Below are 17053 nucleotides of genomic sequence, written 5' to 3' on the forward strand. Positions count from 1 at the left end.
ACTATAACATACATAATTTATACAGGACGTCCCAGAAACGTTGATAGAACTGAAAAAAGCGTGCTGGCGTCTGAAATGTTGGAGCGGCTCAGCTGAAAGCGTCTCATAAAAAGTTGCTCGTTTTCATTCAACATGGTGTTTTTTTCATTCGGTAAATTAGGAATAAATCTCACTGTTTCTAATTCATTAATAATCCCTGTTCGAACTTTAATATTTTTAAGAATTCTGGTACTCTGAACTCTTCGACGTCAAAAAGGTATTCTGCGAAACAGCTCGTTCCTCTAACTGTTATCGAGATATTTTCAATTTTCAAACGATTTTCCAACAAACTGGGTGAAACTGGTTCATTTCGTTCAAGAACAGGAAATCTTCGTCGGAATACTGAAGGATCCAGGGGCAAACGGATTTCTGACAAGCAAAACATCAATTTCTAGACTTCTGTAGAAAGAGACGTTGTTTCTGTACAATTTTACGCGTGTTCAAAGTTTGCCTGTCAGTTGATTTTCAATCCAGAACTGATTTCTGCAATTTATCGCTCCAAGAGCAACACCTCCACGTTAAAAATCACCGATAATCGGTTGATTCTACTGAGTAGAAAATTCTCCGGTCCCACTTTAGCTTAAACCCCAAACTTTTATGCGATCGTCATCGAGCATTAATTTCCTCACATCGGAATTTTCTGTTCAACTTCGAACATTGGTCTATTTTGATTTTTTTTAGTAAGAAGTAAGATTCATGTTCAAGAAGTAAGACATATGTTCAAAATTGCAATTTAATGTCTTAAAACTTGGAAGAGATACCTTATAGCTTCAAGTTTAATCTGCGATGGCTTCATTTGATCGTCATTAACGTATCAAAAATTGGGAGAAGTATGAACGGTTCCGAATGCTATTTCACTGAGCACCTCCGCACCTCCAGCAGTTCCTGAGATCCCAACGGCGAGGTTCGCATTTAACTTGCGATGGCTCGGTTCCAACGCCATTAACATCTCAAAAATTTGAAGAGGAATAAACGGTTCTGAATATTATGCCATTGTGTATGCATGTATCTCTCGTAGTTTCGAAGATCCCAATTGTGAGCTGGGAATTTAATCTGTAATCTAGGACGACATTCCATCAGACACCATCTATAATTCACTCTTGTCTCCAATTTCATAAGGTTTAATTATTGCAAAGTGCCGGGGAAGTGCTGAACCCGATAAGACCCATAAATCCCGCGAATTAGGCGCGAAACCGGGTTAACGTTAACGTGACTGAGTGCACGCGACTTGGATCTTATCAACCTGTTCTGAACGAAAAATTATTACGGGTTAAATGCTGCATTTTTATCTGGGCGTTAATCAAAAAGTTCGTTTTCCAGAGCTAATCCTTTCTCGGCAACGACGTTTTCAGTTAGATGTTCGTTTGAAGCGACGGAAAAAAGCACGGAAACGTCCCTCTTGCCAGTGGGCTAATGTAATTAGGGTTCGTCCTTTGATGCCGCGTAATAAACCCAATTAGGGCTGTGAATTAGATTTGACAGATACAGAACTTCGCGCACGCTAATTAGGAATTAGCGTCTGATATATCTGGAACCTCTCTGGAGGCCCAAATGACACCGTTGCGTCCTGCTGTAATCATACAATTCTTCGGGGAGTATCAGATGCGCTTTTGATTACCTACACTTACCGCTCTGAAAACGCCTCTGTGTTTACTCACACGGGATCGGGCCATTATTCAGTTATACGTATATTTAATGAACAAGAAATAAGCGGATAGGGTAAGTATATTACTGCAAGATGCACATAACTTCGAGGCGAAGTACGAAGTGGAATAATTCAAACATTCCTCGTAATATTCCATCACGAAATAATTCATAAGGTTTTAGTGCTCCGCACTCGGGGCTCTTCTGCGGTTTTGTTCCGGGCACGACGGGCAGAATATCCGGGACAAACGCTCATTGGCTCACATGGAATTATGTAGGTTCATTATTAACACTAGGCCGAGTCGGGTGCGATGCCACAAGTTGTTCATATTTCATATCCGAATTTACTAGGATATAAATTAGCTAAAGTTTTAGTGCGTCATGTATTTTAGAGGAAGGGAGGGTCCTGCTGAGGGCAGGAGAAAGAGCGGCACCTCTGGGAAATGAGATAGATATACGGGGTGTCCAAAAAAAGTTGCTGCAAATGGGTAAAAAAAGCACGATATCATTCTGCCAGATGTTTAGTTACGGGTTTTGTACGCAGCTTTATAAGAACGCAGCAGTTTTACACCTCTTTGTAGGCGTATCAGAGGGCCTGTGCAACAGCCATCCAGCGTGAATGACAAGTGCACCATTCAACCGCAATAGCATTTGTTCCATAAAATGCAGCCCGTGAATAATAAACTCGAAGCCCCCACAAATATGTCTCCGATGATCCCAATGGTTCTATTTCGGCTCTCAAAAAAAAATTTATTAATTTATCTCGACACGTTTAGAATATGTTAATTCAAAACCATCCTCCGGAGCTAACTTTTCACACACATAATGAGCATCATACCGTTAAGCGAGTTGCGTCACTCGCCTCGCTCGTGTCACAAACATCTCCATAAGGGATGATGGCCTTTGTTATATGCTCGTTCAACAATATACTACAATATTATCACTAACAGGACGGTGTATCTGTGGCTGGCAAAAGTGGTGATTGTAACCAGTTCGATGCTCTCATTTCTATTTTTTCTATTTTTACCATTTAGGTTGGTGTTTAACAATTCCCGTTTACCCCCCTATATTTCAATGTTAAAAAGATCCCTCTTTGCTTGTTTCAGCTACGGCTCGCTGATCTACGTAGCCACCCAAATAGCGTCAGGAATGAAATACTTAGAATCCTTAGATCTTATTCACAGAGACCTGGCTGCCAGGTAACAGCCCCTACTTTACTGAGACCCTTTTAGTGTATTAAAAATGTATTTCTTGAAGGAATTGCGTCATAGATAAGAATTTCACAGTCAAAGTTTCGGACCATGCGATGTATTGCGACAGATACGAGAACGAGTACTACATTAGCGATACCAAAGCGCGATTGCCCATCAGATGGATGTCTTGGGAAGCTCTGCTATTGGTACTATTGCGTGGATTTGGTTATTTGAAAAGAGAATTAATTGTGGCGATTTAGGGCCGACAGACGACAAAAAGTGACGTGTGGTCGTTCGCGATCGCCCTGTGGGAGCTCTTGATGCTGTGCACTCAGCAACCCTACGCTGAACTGACCAGCGAGCAAGTGGTCGAGAATTCGAACCACTGGTACCAAAACGATGGCTGCCAAAGGTGAGTTGTTTTTGTAATTTATAATTTGTGCATTTTTTATCATTTTCTCCCTATTTTTCTGCCATTGTCGTTTGGCCGCACTCGACTGGATCTCAATAGCTATGGAATCAAAATAAAATAAAATTAATGTACCTTAAAATCATTGTTCACTGCTACAACAGCCTTTGCCCCCCCAGTGATTAAACCCACTTTTTCTATGGCAGATATCTTCCCCGACCTGCGTTGTGCCCCAGGGAAATCTACGATCTGATGGGCGAGTGTTGGAAACGCAATGCCGCCGATAGACCCAAATTCTCAGAAATTCATCTCTTCCTGCAAAGAAAAAACTTAGGCTTTATGCCCAATAACAACTCGCAGCTATCGTAAATCCACGTTCCGCCGAAACTGCGGGAAAATTTAGATATTCTAAAAAGTTTCTTATTTCTCTTAAGTGTGTGATAGAATGTTTAATTCCGAGCATAAATGCATAAACGGGACACAAATTGAAACAGGTATTAGATAGTCGAAGTTCATATTAGAGAGATATACGTGGGGCGTGGCAAGTCGCAATAAGCGGTAGTTCGGGTTAGATAGTTTTTTTACCCTTTTCAATTGCTATGTGTCTGTGGTTGACGAATTTGAACCTTGAGTGTAACCAAGCGCTTTGCACGATCCCTTTAAATGTGATAAACATGGAATGAAAGTTGAAGATTTCAATTTGGTTCGAAACGATTTGAATGAACCATCAAGAAGAAGCAGATTAATCTAGCCAACGAAGAAAAATGTTGAGAATTGTCAATGTAGCCTAAGTATAGGACTTTTTAATCATCGATGTAAATACTTGAAAAATATTCTGTGGTTTCAAAAAATATATAATAAGAGGTATTATTGTAAAATAAAGTCAGCGTTAGTGTTACGCATTTTTAATCGCCTATTTTCCCGAGATAAGTCTTGTAGTATCATGAGAATAATTTCCAAACGATGGAAAAGTCCCTGAACTGAAGCTAATGCTGACAATATGGTGAATTGAAACTAGTGCTGACAATATGGTGAATTGAAGCTAAACCTGACAATATGGTGAACTTAAATAACTCTGGCTATTTGGCATGCCTGGTCATCTTTGCCAGCCGTTATATGCTTAATCAGCAATTTTAAGAAATATTTTCCACGTCGAATTCCCAATAATTTTAGGAAACATTTTATTATGGAGCAGCTCAAGCCTCAGTTTCATTCACTCCAACTACAGTTTCATTTACCGACAATTCCAAGGCTTGCAGAAGCTTTACTTGTTTTCAACCCAATCTTCAACAGTCTAACACAAAACCTCATAATGTCAGGGGTAGTGACTTATTTACTAATGGCGAATTCGGGCAGCCACAAATTGCCCCGTCAATGCAGCCACGTGGTCGCTGAAAACTGTCTGCTTTAATCTGATACGTTACAACAAGAAAACAAAAGGCAGTTGGAAGTCGGCTATTTTGTTGCATTTGGTGCGCACTTTCTGGACGCCCGAATTTGCCATTAATTTAAACGAAAAGATCGGTGCCCTGTTACCGCCTTTTGTAGTGCGATTTTGGAGTGCAAAATTAGATCATAAGTGTAATTTTTGATATATCTCGACAGTCGCAATGGTTATAGTTATGCCGTGAAAAAAATCCACTGAAGGTGGAGTTTGGGGGTTGTACTGGACCCCTCAACGTAACCAGCGATCCAAATAATAAGGTGTATTGACATTTCAATTCATTAGGGCTACCGTGAATAGATCACGCGATTGAAAATTTCAACCGATAGCCCTCTGTTTACAACGTCCTTATATGAGTCACGTCTGGTATGAGTAACGAGTGGGCTGACGCCCACCTCTAGTAGATTCCTTCACGACTCAACGTTTATTACCCATAATATTACAAGGTGTATACTGCGAAGCTGCCGCCTTCTCCATTAATTTCTTTACAGAAAATTCGAATAAAAAGAGAGATTCACCCAACCTTCCAAGCGAATTATTTTGTAATTTTATAGATGTTACCTTATAAAAAAAATGTCAAAATACTTGTAATAAGAGTCATTAAAACTGTACAACTTTTGTAAAATCCTGAAAAGAAATGCTCAAAAACATGTACAAATGTCGTTGCTGTTTCCCAGTGAATAATCAAGAGAATGTTTTTCAAGTATCAGTGTTAATTTCCCTTCTTAATGAAAATGATGATTTTACATCTAGGTAAAAGGTATTCTTTCCAGTGCTTCATTTATATCTGTTGAAGACATGAGATTCTGTTAGTTACAAAACGCTCTACACTGGTTCTAAAACAATAAGTTCTCAATTCTCAGCTAACAAAATGTTTAAGCTTGCTGCTTGCCTACTATAAGTACGTCTTCTATTGTACCTACAACTTTGTACAGTTTCTAGTCTTAGTGAAAAACCCCTGTATAAGACTTATATTGTAAAAAATCGGAGTAAGTGTATTTTCAATTTAATTATTGTACTAATGTGCAGTTACGCCATTTGATATGAATCATATTGTGAGTATGTCAATGGAGAACGTTCATTGAAATACTCCCTAGATGAGGCTTGTGACAGAATGGCGACCAAAGCGTCAAATTTGTGATTTACGAGTAATACTACACCTATTTATACTGTATTAAGTATCGGGTGATCCAAAAAAACCGCAACAGGCGGTGAGCCACAAACGTAGGGCGTTAATTAAGCCATTTGCTGTCGACCATCAGCCCTCTAACTTACAAATTGACAACAAATGAATCTATCCGTGACATGCCTTTGATAGTTCCTCGCTCACTTGAGGCTTTTTTGTAACCACCCTTTAGATGTTCCCGCAATCTTTCTGTCACACTCAATGACTGTTCCCCCATTTCAGTGCCATTAATAAGTAAACGCTCTGTATATAAGTATCTCTGTACATACTACCACTATTAGTGTATCAGAAAATCATTTGTAGTAGCTATGGTGAGGGCATTGTTTTAAGTTGGAAAAATACAATAAGTAAATGATGTTTGTCAATACTTAAGGATAATAGTAAGTTGCCGAAAAGCGTTTTTCTAAAAAACAGAAATAAGAAACTGTTTCAGCTTTGCCTTGTGAGTCAGCGCTCAAATGCCAAGCTTGAAATAGTTTTTACAGTTTTTGTCAGTAGCACTAAGACAATCAGGTGCGTAAGTTATGCTTTCAATAGGACACGAAGCATAATTAGGCATTAAATAGATGCCCCCGTTCCTTTTGTATCCCTCCCCCCCTCCTTTATAAAAACGAATCTTCCGCGAAATTACACGTGTGTATCTCATGCTTGATATAGGACTGAACAAGTGTTCCAGTTAAGGTTTAAACTTCCTGTAACTTAAGCTGTTTTGTAAGTGTGAAATGTTCAAATAATGTTTGTTCTCCTCTTCCATTGACCACCCTGTAAGTATACATACTAGGTACCCAATTTTCCACGTGACCATTTTTATAAACGTAGCCGTTTAATTCTTTATATTTAATATGACATATCACTTATTGATATTTAATTTCTATTTCTCGCAAGTATTATAGCATATTTAAGTAAAAAAAGGTTAAAACTCTGTGTGTTTTTTCTGTATATACATCCAGATAATGTTTATTTATTATTACTAGGTATTAATAAAGATACACAAATTTCCATTAGTTTATTATTGTTCACAGTAACGCTGCACCTTCCAGTACCTACTTACAAAATCTACTAAATTTCAAAACTTATCACATCGCTTTTAATCACTAAATCGCTATTAAGCTCCTCCAAAAGCAGACACGTCAGTTCATATTTGGTGTCTTTCAGAAAATCATCTAGATATAACATTTTCAAATTATTCATTTTGTACAAGGCTCCTAAACCCCGCTCTGTTACATTGGGACAGTCCCTCAGGTCTAAATAAACCAAAGTTTTTGAGAATATGTTACAAATTACATCCATGCAGTAATCATCAATGAAAGTACTGCCATTGAGGCTTAGCCATTCAACTTTCTGAAGGTGTCTGAAGTTGCTCAGACCCTCGTACCTTAACTGCATTCCACTGCAATCAATTGCCTCCAGGTACATTCCAGCTTTGTATTTGTTGGGAAGAGAGTAATAACCTTCATCTGATTTAATCCATTTATCCTCATGGTGAAACTTCACTGCACCTCCTCGATAGACAATAAAATGGGCACATGCAAGTTCTGGACCTATGTAAGAGATGACAAAAATCACCAAGCACTTGAACAAATTAAGGCTAACATGCCTAAAGTATTGTAGCGTTCAGGAATGTATTGCTGCAGAAATATTTCATGAAGTTCTTTCTTTTTCAACCACCAATTTTTTATCGCTTTTGGGGTGAAATCTATAGGTTGTTGAAGAAATTTCATTAAATCAACATTACTTTTGTCCTAAAAAATTAATTTCTCTGAGTTTATGCTGAATAGGATCAAAAGAAAATTACTAAAGCTAACTTAACCATCATATGAACTAACCCAGATTATTTATCTGTTTAACTATTAGTAATCTCAGGTTACTTGGCTCAATACAAGTATCTAGGTCAAGTTAACCTTAGTAACTTTACAAAAAGTCCTATGTGGCCCAAATAAATGTCCAAAATGATTTAAAGGCTTCCTTCTTACTGAATAAAAGGTTCTAAGGGTGTCATAATACTGATGTTTCTTTTCATGCCATGGTGTTCTCCATTTCAGATCGTCCTTAGTTACTTGGGTTGGACGTGTTTTTCGCTTTTGCAACGTTTTTGCTGTGGCGTCCAGGGTAGGGTGCCCCATTTGTTTTTCTTTGGGATCTGCTTCTCCCGATGAAAAATTACAACAGCAAGGTATTGCGAGGGATTTCACTTGTTTTTGGTGCGCCGAACGAAATAATTTCATCATTTTTAATTTAAAGGAAATTAAATTTACGTCGACTTTTATGTTTGGTTAAATTCTCGATTTAATTTGAGGTTAGAATTTGAAGAATTTTTATTTATTGTTAATATATATTATCAGCAAAAAAATAAAAACTGGCAACGCCGCACGCTGTTAACTTGGAATGCAATTTGCCATAGGAGTGTTCCACAACTCACAAATTTCGAGGGGGACAGCAAAGAGAAAATGGATTCGAATTTAGCGAAACGTCCTAATCGGACTGATAGTTTAGTGAACCCAAATTTTATTTTTACTATCTAATAAAAAAAGTATAATTTCAATAATACTTGAAGAAATTATTACTGAGTAGCAACTAGGCAAAATCTGTCTGATGTCTGAATAATGTCTCAATCATTTTTTGTGATTTTCTTATACATAGCGGGTCAAAAAAGTCACCATTCCATTTTCTTTCATATTTTTTTATTGCTCTATGTACATATTTTTTCTAACTCTGGCCACGACGTTGCCGGTTCGAATTGTTACGCTCGTATATTAGAAGACGAAATCTTTGACACTCCTGTCACTTCGCGGGTGAATGAACTCCGATCAATTACGCTTTTTCATGGGAAACGAAATGTTTAGGTTTGTATTAATAATTAACTCAAAAATAAATGATATAGCAGGGTTCCCTCATTTGCTGTAAGTTTATAACAATTACAATAAAATACTTCTACCAATTCCCAACCACGATGGATAACAAACAACGTTACCATCTTCCGGAGAGCCCTTTACAATTCCCAATAAACCCTGGGACTTTTTCACCAAGTAGCACCTTAAATGACATTTACTCCACCTTATGGCCCCAAACCATCGATAGAACTGACAACAATAAAATCACAGAACTACCTTATATGTTTCCTGAATCATATAAAACAGCTGAAGCAATGGAAGCCTGCATCAAAGATTTAAGCCCCAACAACTTCTATGGAGCCCCTGATAATGGAGTAAATACTATTGAAAATCAGTACTGCAGGTTTGAAAACCATCAATGGGCTGGAAATTGTAACATAAAGACTGGAAGCTACTCTTCCTGTGCCCAGATGGGGAAATTTTATGGGAATTCCAGAACTACTTATTGTAGCATTCCCAAAAGCTCTGCTGATAGGGACATGTTTAGAAGTTGTGATTACTATGGGCGGAACCTAAGTTATCCTTCAAGCCAACAAGTTGATAGGATGCAAAATTGTTTCCCTGCATCATTTTGTAATTCCAAGTATTCAGGTATGAGCTCCGAAAGCCTTTGTTTTAATCAGAATCTTCACTTGGGTGAAAATGTGTTGGCTGATACACTGGTGTCCAATCACAAAGAACCTTTTAGTTTGAACTGTAAGTTTAACACTCAAATATACATCATTCTATTCATAATGAAGGCAGATGTTAGTTTCAGATTTCCCCAATTTAAATCAACAAGCTGAAGCATCTGATGAAAGTGACATTATTGTTGAAGATTCTAGTTCAGCTGAATGCAGTGAAAACGAGCAGCAACAGCCTTTACAAAAGATGCTCCATATTACAAAATGCATAGTGTGTAACAGTGAGCATTCTTTGGGGCTGCAATTTTATGTTTTAAGCCCAAAAAACCCTTTAACTATGTCCAGTCAGATTCCAGTTAGGGACAAGATTTATCAGTTTGCCCATAAAAAAATCTTTTCTGCAACTGAACAATATTTGTGTAACGATTGCTTAGGCTTGATCAACAGCATAGATCATTTACAAATAAAGTTGGAAAATTTGATGAAAAGTTTGCAGGAAAAATTAAAAATTAATGCTCGATATACACAACCAAAAAAAGCAGCAAAAATTAGGTTTAAAAATTATAAATGCAAGAAATGTAATGTAGTTTTAAGTGTTAGAAACTGCTTGGAGAATCACATGCGGCAAAAGCACAAATCATGTGGATTTCTTTGTGAATTGTGTGGAAAACCTGAACTCACCTATAAAAGACTTAAAATTCATCTAAAAAAGCATCAAAAACCAAATGTAACTTTAATAGCTGCCTATAAATGCTCTAGCAAACATTGCAGCAAGGCATTTAGAACAAAATTCCATCTGGAAGAGCATGAGAATTTTTGCCAGGGTTTGCTCCCTTTCAAATGCAAAAATTCCCACTGCAACAAAAAATTTGCATCAGCCACAAAACTTAAAAACCACACCAAATTGAAACACGACAAAAAATTCATTGCCATTTGTTCAATTTGCAACATAGGCTTTGTGAAATCATCTGACTATAAAAGCCATATGACCAGTCATGGCACTGAGAAAAAGTTCCCTTGCAGTAAGTGTGAGAAAGCTTATAAAACATTGAGTAACCTGAACTTTCATCTCAAGAGCCATGAAAAAAAGCTGCCTCATGTATGCTTAGTGTGCCAAAAAGGTTTCATGAGGAAGGAATATTTTGAGGCACATATGAATAACCATAAAGGGGTAAAAAATTATAGTTGTGCAGTATGCCAGAAAAAGTTTGTGTCACAGAAGAATTTAGATGCGCATATGAAATACCATGATGGAACTGTGAAAAGCAATTTGTGTAATATTTGTAGAAAGGTGGTAACTAGTAACTTTGAGGAGCACTTGAGAGTCCATTTAAATTTGAAGGAGTTCGAGTGTGAATCTTGCAATATGAAGTTTAATACTAAAAATTCATTAAGTAAGCATAAAAAAAAGAAGCATTTCAGAGTCAGCTGAGCGTGAGAGAAGTGTCTGAAGAAGGAAGAAGGAAGTCTATTTTTTACCGAATAATATGTAATTGAAAAAAATAAAGGGCTGAATTCATGCGGTCAAATTTCAACATGTTCTGCAGTGTTTATTTAAATCTATCAGTTATGACTAAAATATTTGTCTGTGACTAAAAGTCAGAAATATCTTTTAATGAAAAAAAAAACATTCTTTAATAATAAACAAATTTAAAACAAAACTAATAGTGGTGTTCCTTCAGCACCATTCAAACAAAAGTAATTAAATACCTCCAATAAACTCTAAAATAAACTCTTTACCTTCGTTGTCTAAATCCCAGGGTCAAATGATTCAAAAATTTGCGGTAATTGAAGTTTGGATGCTCGCCCCCGAAGATATAACCATACGCCTCCAACAAAGCCCTCCTCTTGTTATCTCGCAAATCTTTACATCCCGGGTGAAGTATAAAATTCCTCAGAAAATCAAGATGGTGCTTTCCCTCTGCTAACCTTTGGGTTCCGAACAAATACATATTAATATGCTTGTAATTGAAGTATATCTGCTTTTTCACAGAATTCGTCTTAACTTCGATTTTCTTTAACTGGTCTATATTGTTCAGTTTCTTTTTGTACAGCTTCGCTTCATGGTTCTTAATATTACCAAGCTTTTCCAGTTCACTCCCGATGAACTCCTTCAAATTGAGCATGGAACCTTGAATGAACTTTATCGAAGTCATTTCCTCCACGTTGTTGAGTCTCAATGATCTGGACATGTCGTGATGATCTATAAAATTTTGTCTTTGACCATAATCATTGGTCTCTTCTCTTGTGATCGTATACGGCCGGTCCAGATAATTTGTTTTGCGATGATATGCCATATAATCGTGGTATCTGTCCTCCAATTGCGAAGCGGTTCCATCTACAATGTTCAAAGATTGATGTGGCGGGCTAAAGCCGATAGTCTGCGGCGGAGGAGGCTAGAATAAAGTTTTGTTACGTTAGAAGATGACAGATCATATTACATTTCGAAATAACTAGATAATTTAGATTCCTCATACAAACAGATTTCTAAATTGGAAATACAGCTCAAGATAGCGAGCAATCTGAAAAATGTGTATATAAGCCTCTTTCGTTCGGCATGTTTTACCGACTTCTAGCAAGAATAGCGAATGATGGACAACAAATGTTTCCCTAAGGTGCTCCAGCTATACTAGCCGGCCTTTAAAGTTAACATAAATGCCGATTGCTCGCTATTGGGGATTCGCCTAATGCTATGCATGTCATTCTATGGTAAATTATCTTTTTGTTATTAACGTGTCATGTCAACAAGCTCAAAACAAACTCTGACTTGTTCGACATTTTCGCAGAAAAATTCTTAATACTTTAACAAATTTATGGGAGACCTTTGACCCTTTGTATAGGTCTCCCAGCTCTGTTTAAACTTACCTCAAAATTCAACTCAGGACCACCGAAAATATTCTGATCATTCCTTTGGTATGTGGCGGCCATGGAACTGGTCAAATTCAACACCTGCTGTGCCAACACCTCGCTAGGAACAGAATTAAACAACCCACTCGATTGTAAACTATTCAAGGCTGTGGCTCTCTTATTTTCTAGTCTAAAGGGCACATTTTGCTCTCCAGCATTATTAATGCCCAACATCGAGTAGGGATTGAGCATTGGTTGATAGGAGCTATATTTTCTTTGAGAGTTTACAACAGAAAAGGGGTTTATTTTGGGCCTACGCAGGGCTCGACGACGGCTTCGAGAATTTAACATTAAAGGTTCACAACCAGGAGGAACAATGTTTGAGCCACTTAAATCAATAACAAAACAATCAAGTTTTGGGAGATTTTGATAATAATTTCTTACATTGCATTGTCCGGAATGACTTCCTGGCGAAGCTCCACTACATTGAAGGTACTTTGTAGCAGCGGAGGAGGTGGAATAAGTGCAACAGGGCTTGCTACTTTCGGCAAATTTTCCGCGGATATTTCTTGCAATATCACAGATCTCGAAACTTCCCCAGTTCCACTTTCAGCGTTACCGATTCCAGAAGGTACTACTATATCTTCATTAGCAGATATTATACTATCACATTGTTTGTTATTGCGCTTGTCCACAATTTTTCGCCTCAAATCCACATTTTCCCTAACACCCTATAAAAAAAGTTAAACCACTCTATTCAATACTCTAAGAATGTAATTCTACCGTGTTTGATTTCGCATAAACGTTGGAGTAGTTGAAAATCATAGGCGAACTAGCGGGGTACTGCCTAATCCACTTATTACTGGCGCATTCGTGCTCCAGGTGGCCCTGGCTGGCGCACCCAGAACACCACTGCTTGTTACGAGGAATGAGTTTTTTCTTCCGTCGCACAATGCTACCTTCTGTCGTCTGAAATGGATCTTTAACTAGAATCCTAAACAATACCAGCAAAATATTCTTACAGTCATGGAATACCTTCGCCATAAGTCCGGACAAGAATTGCCAAGATGTCCTGCAAGTTTGCATATGTAACAAGTAGCGGAATTCATTTGGTTTACACATTTACGACACGCGATTGTGGTGTAACTTCCAGGTTTGGCACACTAAAAATTTGTTTAAAAAATATAGATTTTTTTGTATTTAAAGTTTGTTATGTTTAGTGTCGCGCTAATATCAGTCATACTAAACAACTTACAGTTAAACACAGCGTATTAGGGCATCGAGGCTCCATATGCCCCTGAAATCCACACATTGTGCATGAGGGGATGCAAGGCTTGTTAGGACAAGCAAGTGCAATATGTCCAAACTGCCTGCACTTATTGCAACGAGGCCCTTTTTTTCTGACACTTAATGGATAATAGTCAACAGGCAGAATTTTCCACTTTTCAGGATCATCTGCAAAATACCATAAGAGTCAATTAAGGTATTAATTAACAAATTTGCTTGACTTGCCAGACATTTTATTTTGCAACTCTTGAACATCAAATTCAATACTATTACTCCGGTCCATAGAGCAGTTGGATTGTTTCTTGTCCTGCAACTCTTTCATGTCAAACTCAGAAATGTTGGCCAATTCAAGTTCAGCTGCTACATCTTCAAAGGTTATTATGTCATCATTATCTGACTCAGAGGAATCAATTGTGTGTGTAGGTATCACTAGAAATATAACTTAAAAACCACAACCAGAAGTCTACAGTCGCCAGTATTACCTTTTTCAATTAAGATAACATCTTCATCTACTTCTTTTTCATTGACACTTGCTTTTTCATTTTCAGCAACATTTATGTTTTGTTCTGGTTTCTCTGAAACACTCTTCTTTTTTTTCTTATTTGCTCTTTGAATGTTGAATTCTTCAGTTACAAGCTCTCCTACAATTTCTTCACTTTGCTGAGAAGCTGTCTGCTCCATTGCTTCAATAGATTTTTGCTTTCGCTTTTTCTTCTTTTTGATAACATCTTCCTCCCCTTGCAGCTCTGTTTCATTGAGAGATTGGTCCTGAGGGTCTGGTTTAATGCTATTGCTTTTCCTTCTTTTGGTAGGTTTTCCAATCTCATTTTGCTCCAAGATTTCAGCTGCTTTCTTTTTCTTTTTATTCTTTTTCTTAGCAGTTTCTGAAGATTCTTTACAGGATTCTGTTAACATTGAACTAGACGCATTCAATGAAATTATCTCTATTGCATCAGGTATGTCTTCTAAGGTTGTTGATGTGTTGTCCATTTTGGAACCTTAAGAGTGAAAAATTTATTAATAAAACTTTGATATTTTGAAAATATCACAATATTGACCTGGAAGCTTTTTCTTCTTTTTCAGCTTCCTCTTCCCAAAATTTTCTTCAATTTCCCCATCTGACTTCCCTTTACCTTTCCCCAAAGTAACACTACTTTCTGAAATCTTTGATCCACCACCAAAACTTTCATCTACTGAACCTGCTTTTGAAGAATTCTTCAAACTCTCCTTATCAGGTGTAACCTTAATAGGACATAGATCTGGCAAGCTTTTTTCAATACTTTTTGGCATCTCATAATCACTTTCTGAGCTAGTACCCGAATCTGAGGCTCTTCTATCTGCAACTGAAGTGTTAGAATCAATCTTCCTCACTGCAACTTCAGTTACAGCCCCACTAATTTCAGGATTATCCACTCCAGTCGGTGCAATTAAATCTCCAAATTTATCCAAATTATTCCCATCAAAAATATCTTCCTTAGGGAAATCAATTTCATTAAAAACAATAGTTTTGAAACTTCTATTGAACACTTGACTGCCATCTTTGTTGAATTCTGAAGTGCTTGTGGTGCTGCTTTCTGTTTCATATGTTGGACAAGGCATAACTGGCCTTGGAAACTCTGTTTCTTGAAATTCTGAGTCATGTAAACTAAAGTTAAATGTTTCAGGTGTTGCTGTTAAAACTAGGAAATCATTAGAACATTCTTCAGCCTCTGGAGGCTGTGCTTCTTTTATTGCTTCTTCCTCATCATGACTTTCATCATCCACATTAACTACAGGTACTGGAGGAGGTTCCACATAAATAATCTCATCATCATCTCCATTACTATTTGAATCATCATTGCTGTCATGAATATTTACAATATTGGCCACTTTCATGCTATCTTTCTTTGGTTCTACGACAGAGACAAATTCAACATCTGAATTATCACTGTCACTTAAACAAACGACTTCACTGGCGGCGATTCTTCGTCGTTTTTTAAAGACAGCCTTTCTAATTTGCTCCTGTTTTTTAAAGTTCTTATTCCACTGCTTGAGGCGAGAGTTTAGAGCTTTAAAAAACTTTTTTTCATCCAACTTTCCCTTTTGAACTCTTTTTAGATCTTTGCTACACTTACTTGACCATATGTGTCTATATATTTTGAGGGAATCCCAGAATTGACTGTCTGGATAAATGTATTGGTTGATAGTGATATTGCTTGAAGCAAACTTAGTTTGAGAGTTAGGTAACGAAGAAGTTGCTATAGTTGGTTTAATTGGGCTTGTGTCAGGTAATTTTGATAGAGATTCAGTAGTTATTTCAGAGTTGGGTGGTGTTGGTGGAGAAGTCACAAGTGGTGCCTGTTCAATAATTTCTTGTTGAGTGTCTGGGCCAAGATGAGTAGTTTGATCAAAATTGTCATTTAGAGGATTTATTGGTGCTTCATTTGGGCTATGATTTTCTGCCAAAGATAACAGAAATATTACTAACAATAACACCTGAAAATCTAATGAAGATCATAGGGGAGAAAGATGAATCATCACAAAATATAATTTTATTGGTAACTCAATTTTCACTATTTTTTTATATTTTACCTTTTTTCCCTGTGGTCTTCAACTTATTTCACATAAAATTACCACATACCATCGCTATGGACTATATTTGGAGTCTCTTCAGTAGAATGGATTGCAGTAGAGTTTTCTAAGTTTGCAGGAGTAAGGTTAACATTAGAGCCTTCACATTCAGTCAAGTGTATATTGCCTTCAGTTGAATCTGATTGGGGCCCATAATGAATTTGGGCATAAAGAAGTGCTTCTAGGTCCTCATCTATCACATCATCAGTCTAAAAATTGTTTATTGTTTGTGAGTATATGAATTTTTTTTGTTGTGTTTGTGTGTATGAAATGATTACATGTAGATGAAGCCTCCGGTGCAGCACATGTTAATTTAAAGTGAAGGTGTAAATAAACAAATTTTTGAGGTTTTAGGCTTGTTTAGAAGAAACTGTAGTTATAAGGAGTGTAGTGCTAGGCACCAGCAGTACTAGATCTTAGTTGTAGTAGGATACTTGCCAACATGCCCAGGCTTCTTTCCAAGTATTTTACCACAGGAACTACCTCGGAACGATAAAACTCAACTCTTCGCTGGATTCATCAATAGTTCTTTAAAAACTCGTTAAAATATTACAGGATAATGAAAACTTATTGAAAAATTCTTTACATTGAATATTATCTTTTTTTTTTTTGAAAATTCCAAGTCAACATAAATTTTAAAGGTTATGTTAGGCAACACATTGTGTCACGTCTTGCTGTTGGTTTAACACTGCTACGCGGCATTAGGAGCACTGTTGGGTAGGTGTCCAAGATTATCGAGTCACCAGGGGTATTGAAAATGTCTCTGGCGATCCTTGGATGAAAGAATAAATCCACATTATTATTTAAACAATTTTCCGACTTAATATAGACAAAAAACGGTACAAAGTCTAGAATCATACAAAAAACTTTGCATTTCCTT

General features: G+C 37.2%; 4 protein-coding genes across 6 annotated transcripts in view; 2 read left to right on the forward strand and 2 right to left on the reverse strand.

Annotated features, from left to right (window-relative positions):
• LOC136415365 (discoidin domain-containing receptor 2-like) overlaps nt 1-4968 on the forward strand; it is a 119246-nt gene extending 114278 nt beyond the window's left edge. For all 3 annotated transcript variants that reach the window (XM_066399912.1, XM_066399914.1, XM_066399913.1), the window contains 4 exons: nt 2790-2882; nt 2941-3082; nt 3137-3288; nt 3492-4968. In XM_066399912.1, the coding sequence (XP_066256009.1) occupies nt 2790-2882; nt 2941-3082; nt 3137-3288; nt 3492-3654 (550 nt within the window). In that variant the 3' untranslated portion in view covers nt 3655-4968. The remainder of the gene's footprint in view (nt 1-2789; nt 2883-2940; nt 3083-3136; nt 3289-3491) is intronic.
• Nucleotides 4969-6906: 1938 nt separating this feature from the next.
• LOC136415377 (distal membrane-arm assembly complex protein 2) lies at nt 6907-8182 on the reverse strand. Its single transcript, XM_066399933.1, has 3 exons — nt 7889-8182; nt 7513-7657; nt 6907-7456 (listed from the first exon to the last, which is right to left on the reverse strand). The coding sequence occupies exons 1-3, from the start codon at nt 8141-8143 to the stop codon at nt 6975-6977; spliced, it is 882 nt and encodes a 293-aa protein (XP_066256030.1). The 5' UTR covers nt 8144-8182; the 3' UTR covers nt 6907-6974.
• Nucleotides 8183-8736: 554 nt separating this feature from the next.
• On the forward strand, nt 8737-10947 carry LOC136415654 (zinc finger protein 675-like). The gene is made up of 2 exons (XM_066400352.1): nt 8737-9502; nt 9558-10947. Exons 1-2 carry the CDS (start codon nt 8866-8868, stop codon nt 10859-10861), a joined length of 1941 nt encoding a protein of 646 aa, XP_066256449.1. The 5' UTR covers nt 8737-8865; the 3' UTR covers nt 10862-10947.
• LOC136415650 (uncharacterized) lies at nt 10899-17016 on the reverse strand. Its single transcript, XM_066400347.1, has 11 exons — nt 16612-17016; nt 16184-16382; nt 14622-16001; nt 14046-14561; nt 13789-13992; nt 13532-13731; nt 13299-13439; nt 13060-13245; nt 12721-13007; nt 12295-12664; nt 10899-11825 (listed from the first exon to the last, which is right to left on the reverse strand). Exons 1-11 carry the CDS (start codon nt 16615-16617, stop codon nt 11166-11168), a joined length of 4149 nt encoding a protein of 1382 aa, XP_066256444.1. The 5' UTR covers nt 16618-17016; the 3' UTR covers nt 10899-11165.
• Nucleotides 17017-17053: the final 37 nt, after the last annotated feature.

This window comes from Euwallacea similis, chromosome 20, assembly GCF_039881205.1.
Source record: "Euwallacea similis isolate ESF13 chromosome 20, ESF131.1, whole genome shotgun sequence".
Lineage (NCBI taxonomy): Eukaryota > Metazoa > Arthropoda > Insecta > Coleoptera > Curculionidae > Euwallacea > Euwallacea similis.

Coding starts and splice junctions, on each gene's coding strand:
- LOC136415377 (XM_066399933.1), bottom strand. CDS start 8,143: ATGATGAAATTATTTCGTTCGGCGCACCAAAAACAAGTGAAATCCCTC. Junction 7,658..7,888: donor CCCTTAGAACCTTTTATTCA/GTAAGAAGGAAG, acceptor TTAATTTTTTAG/GACAAAAGTAATGTTGATTT. Junction 7,457..7,512: donor TGAACGCTACAATACTTTAG/GCATGTTAGCCT, acceptor TCTCTTACATAG/GTCCAGAACTTGCATGTGCC.
- LOC136415654 (XM_066400352.1), top strand. CDS start 8,866: ATGGATAACAAACAACGTTACCATCTTCCGGAGAGCCCTTTACAATTC. Junction 9,503..9,557: donor AGAACCTTTTAGTTTGAACT/GTAAGTTTAACA, acceptor GGCAGATGTTAG/TTTCAGATTTCCCCAATTTA.
- LOC136415650 (XM_066400347.1), bottom strand. Junction 13,732..13,788: donor GTTGCAAAATAAAATGTCTG/GCAAGTCAAGCA, acceptor GGTATTTTGCAG/ATGATCCTGAAAAGTGGAAA. Junction 11,826..12,294: donor GTCCTGAGTTGAATTTTGAG/GTAAGTTTAAAC, acceptor ACTTTATTCTAG/CCTCCTCCGCCGCAGACTAT.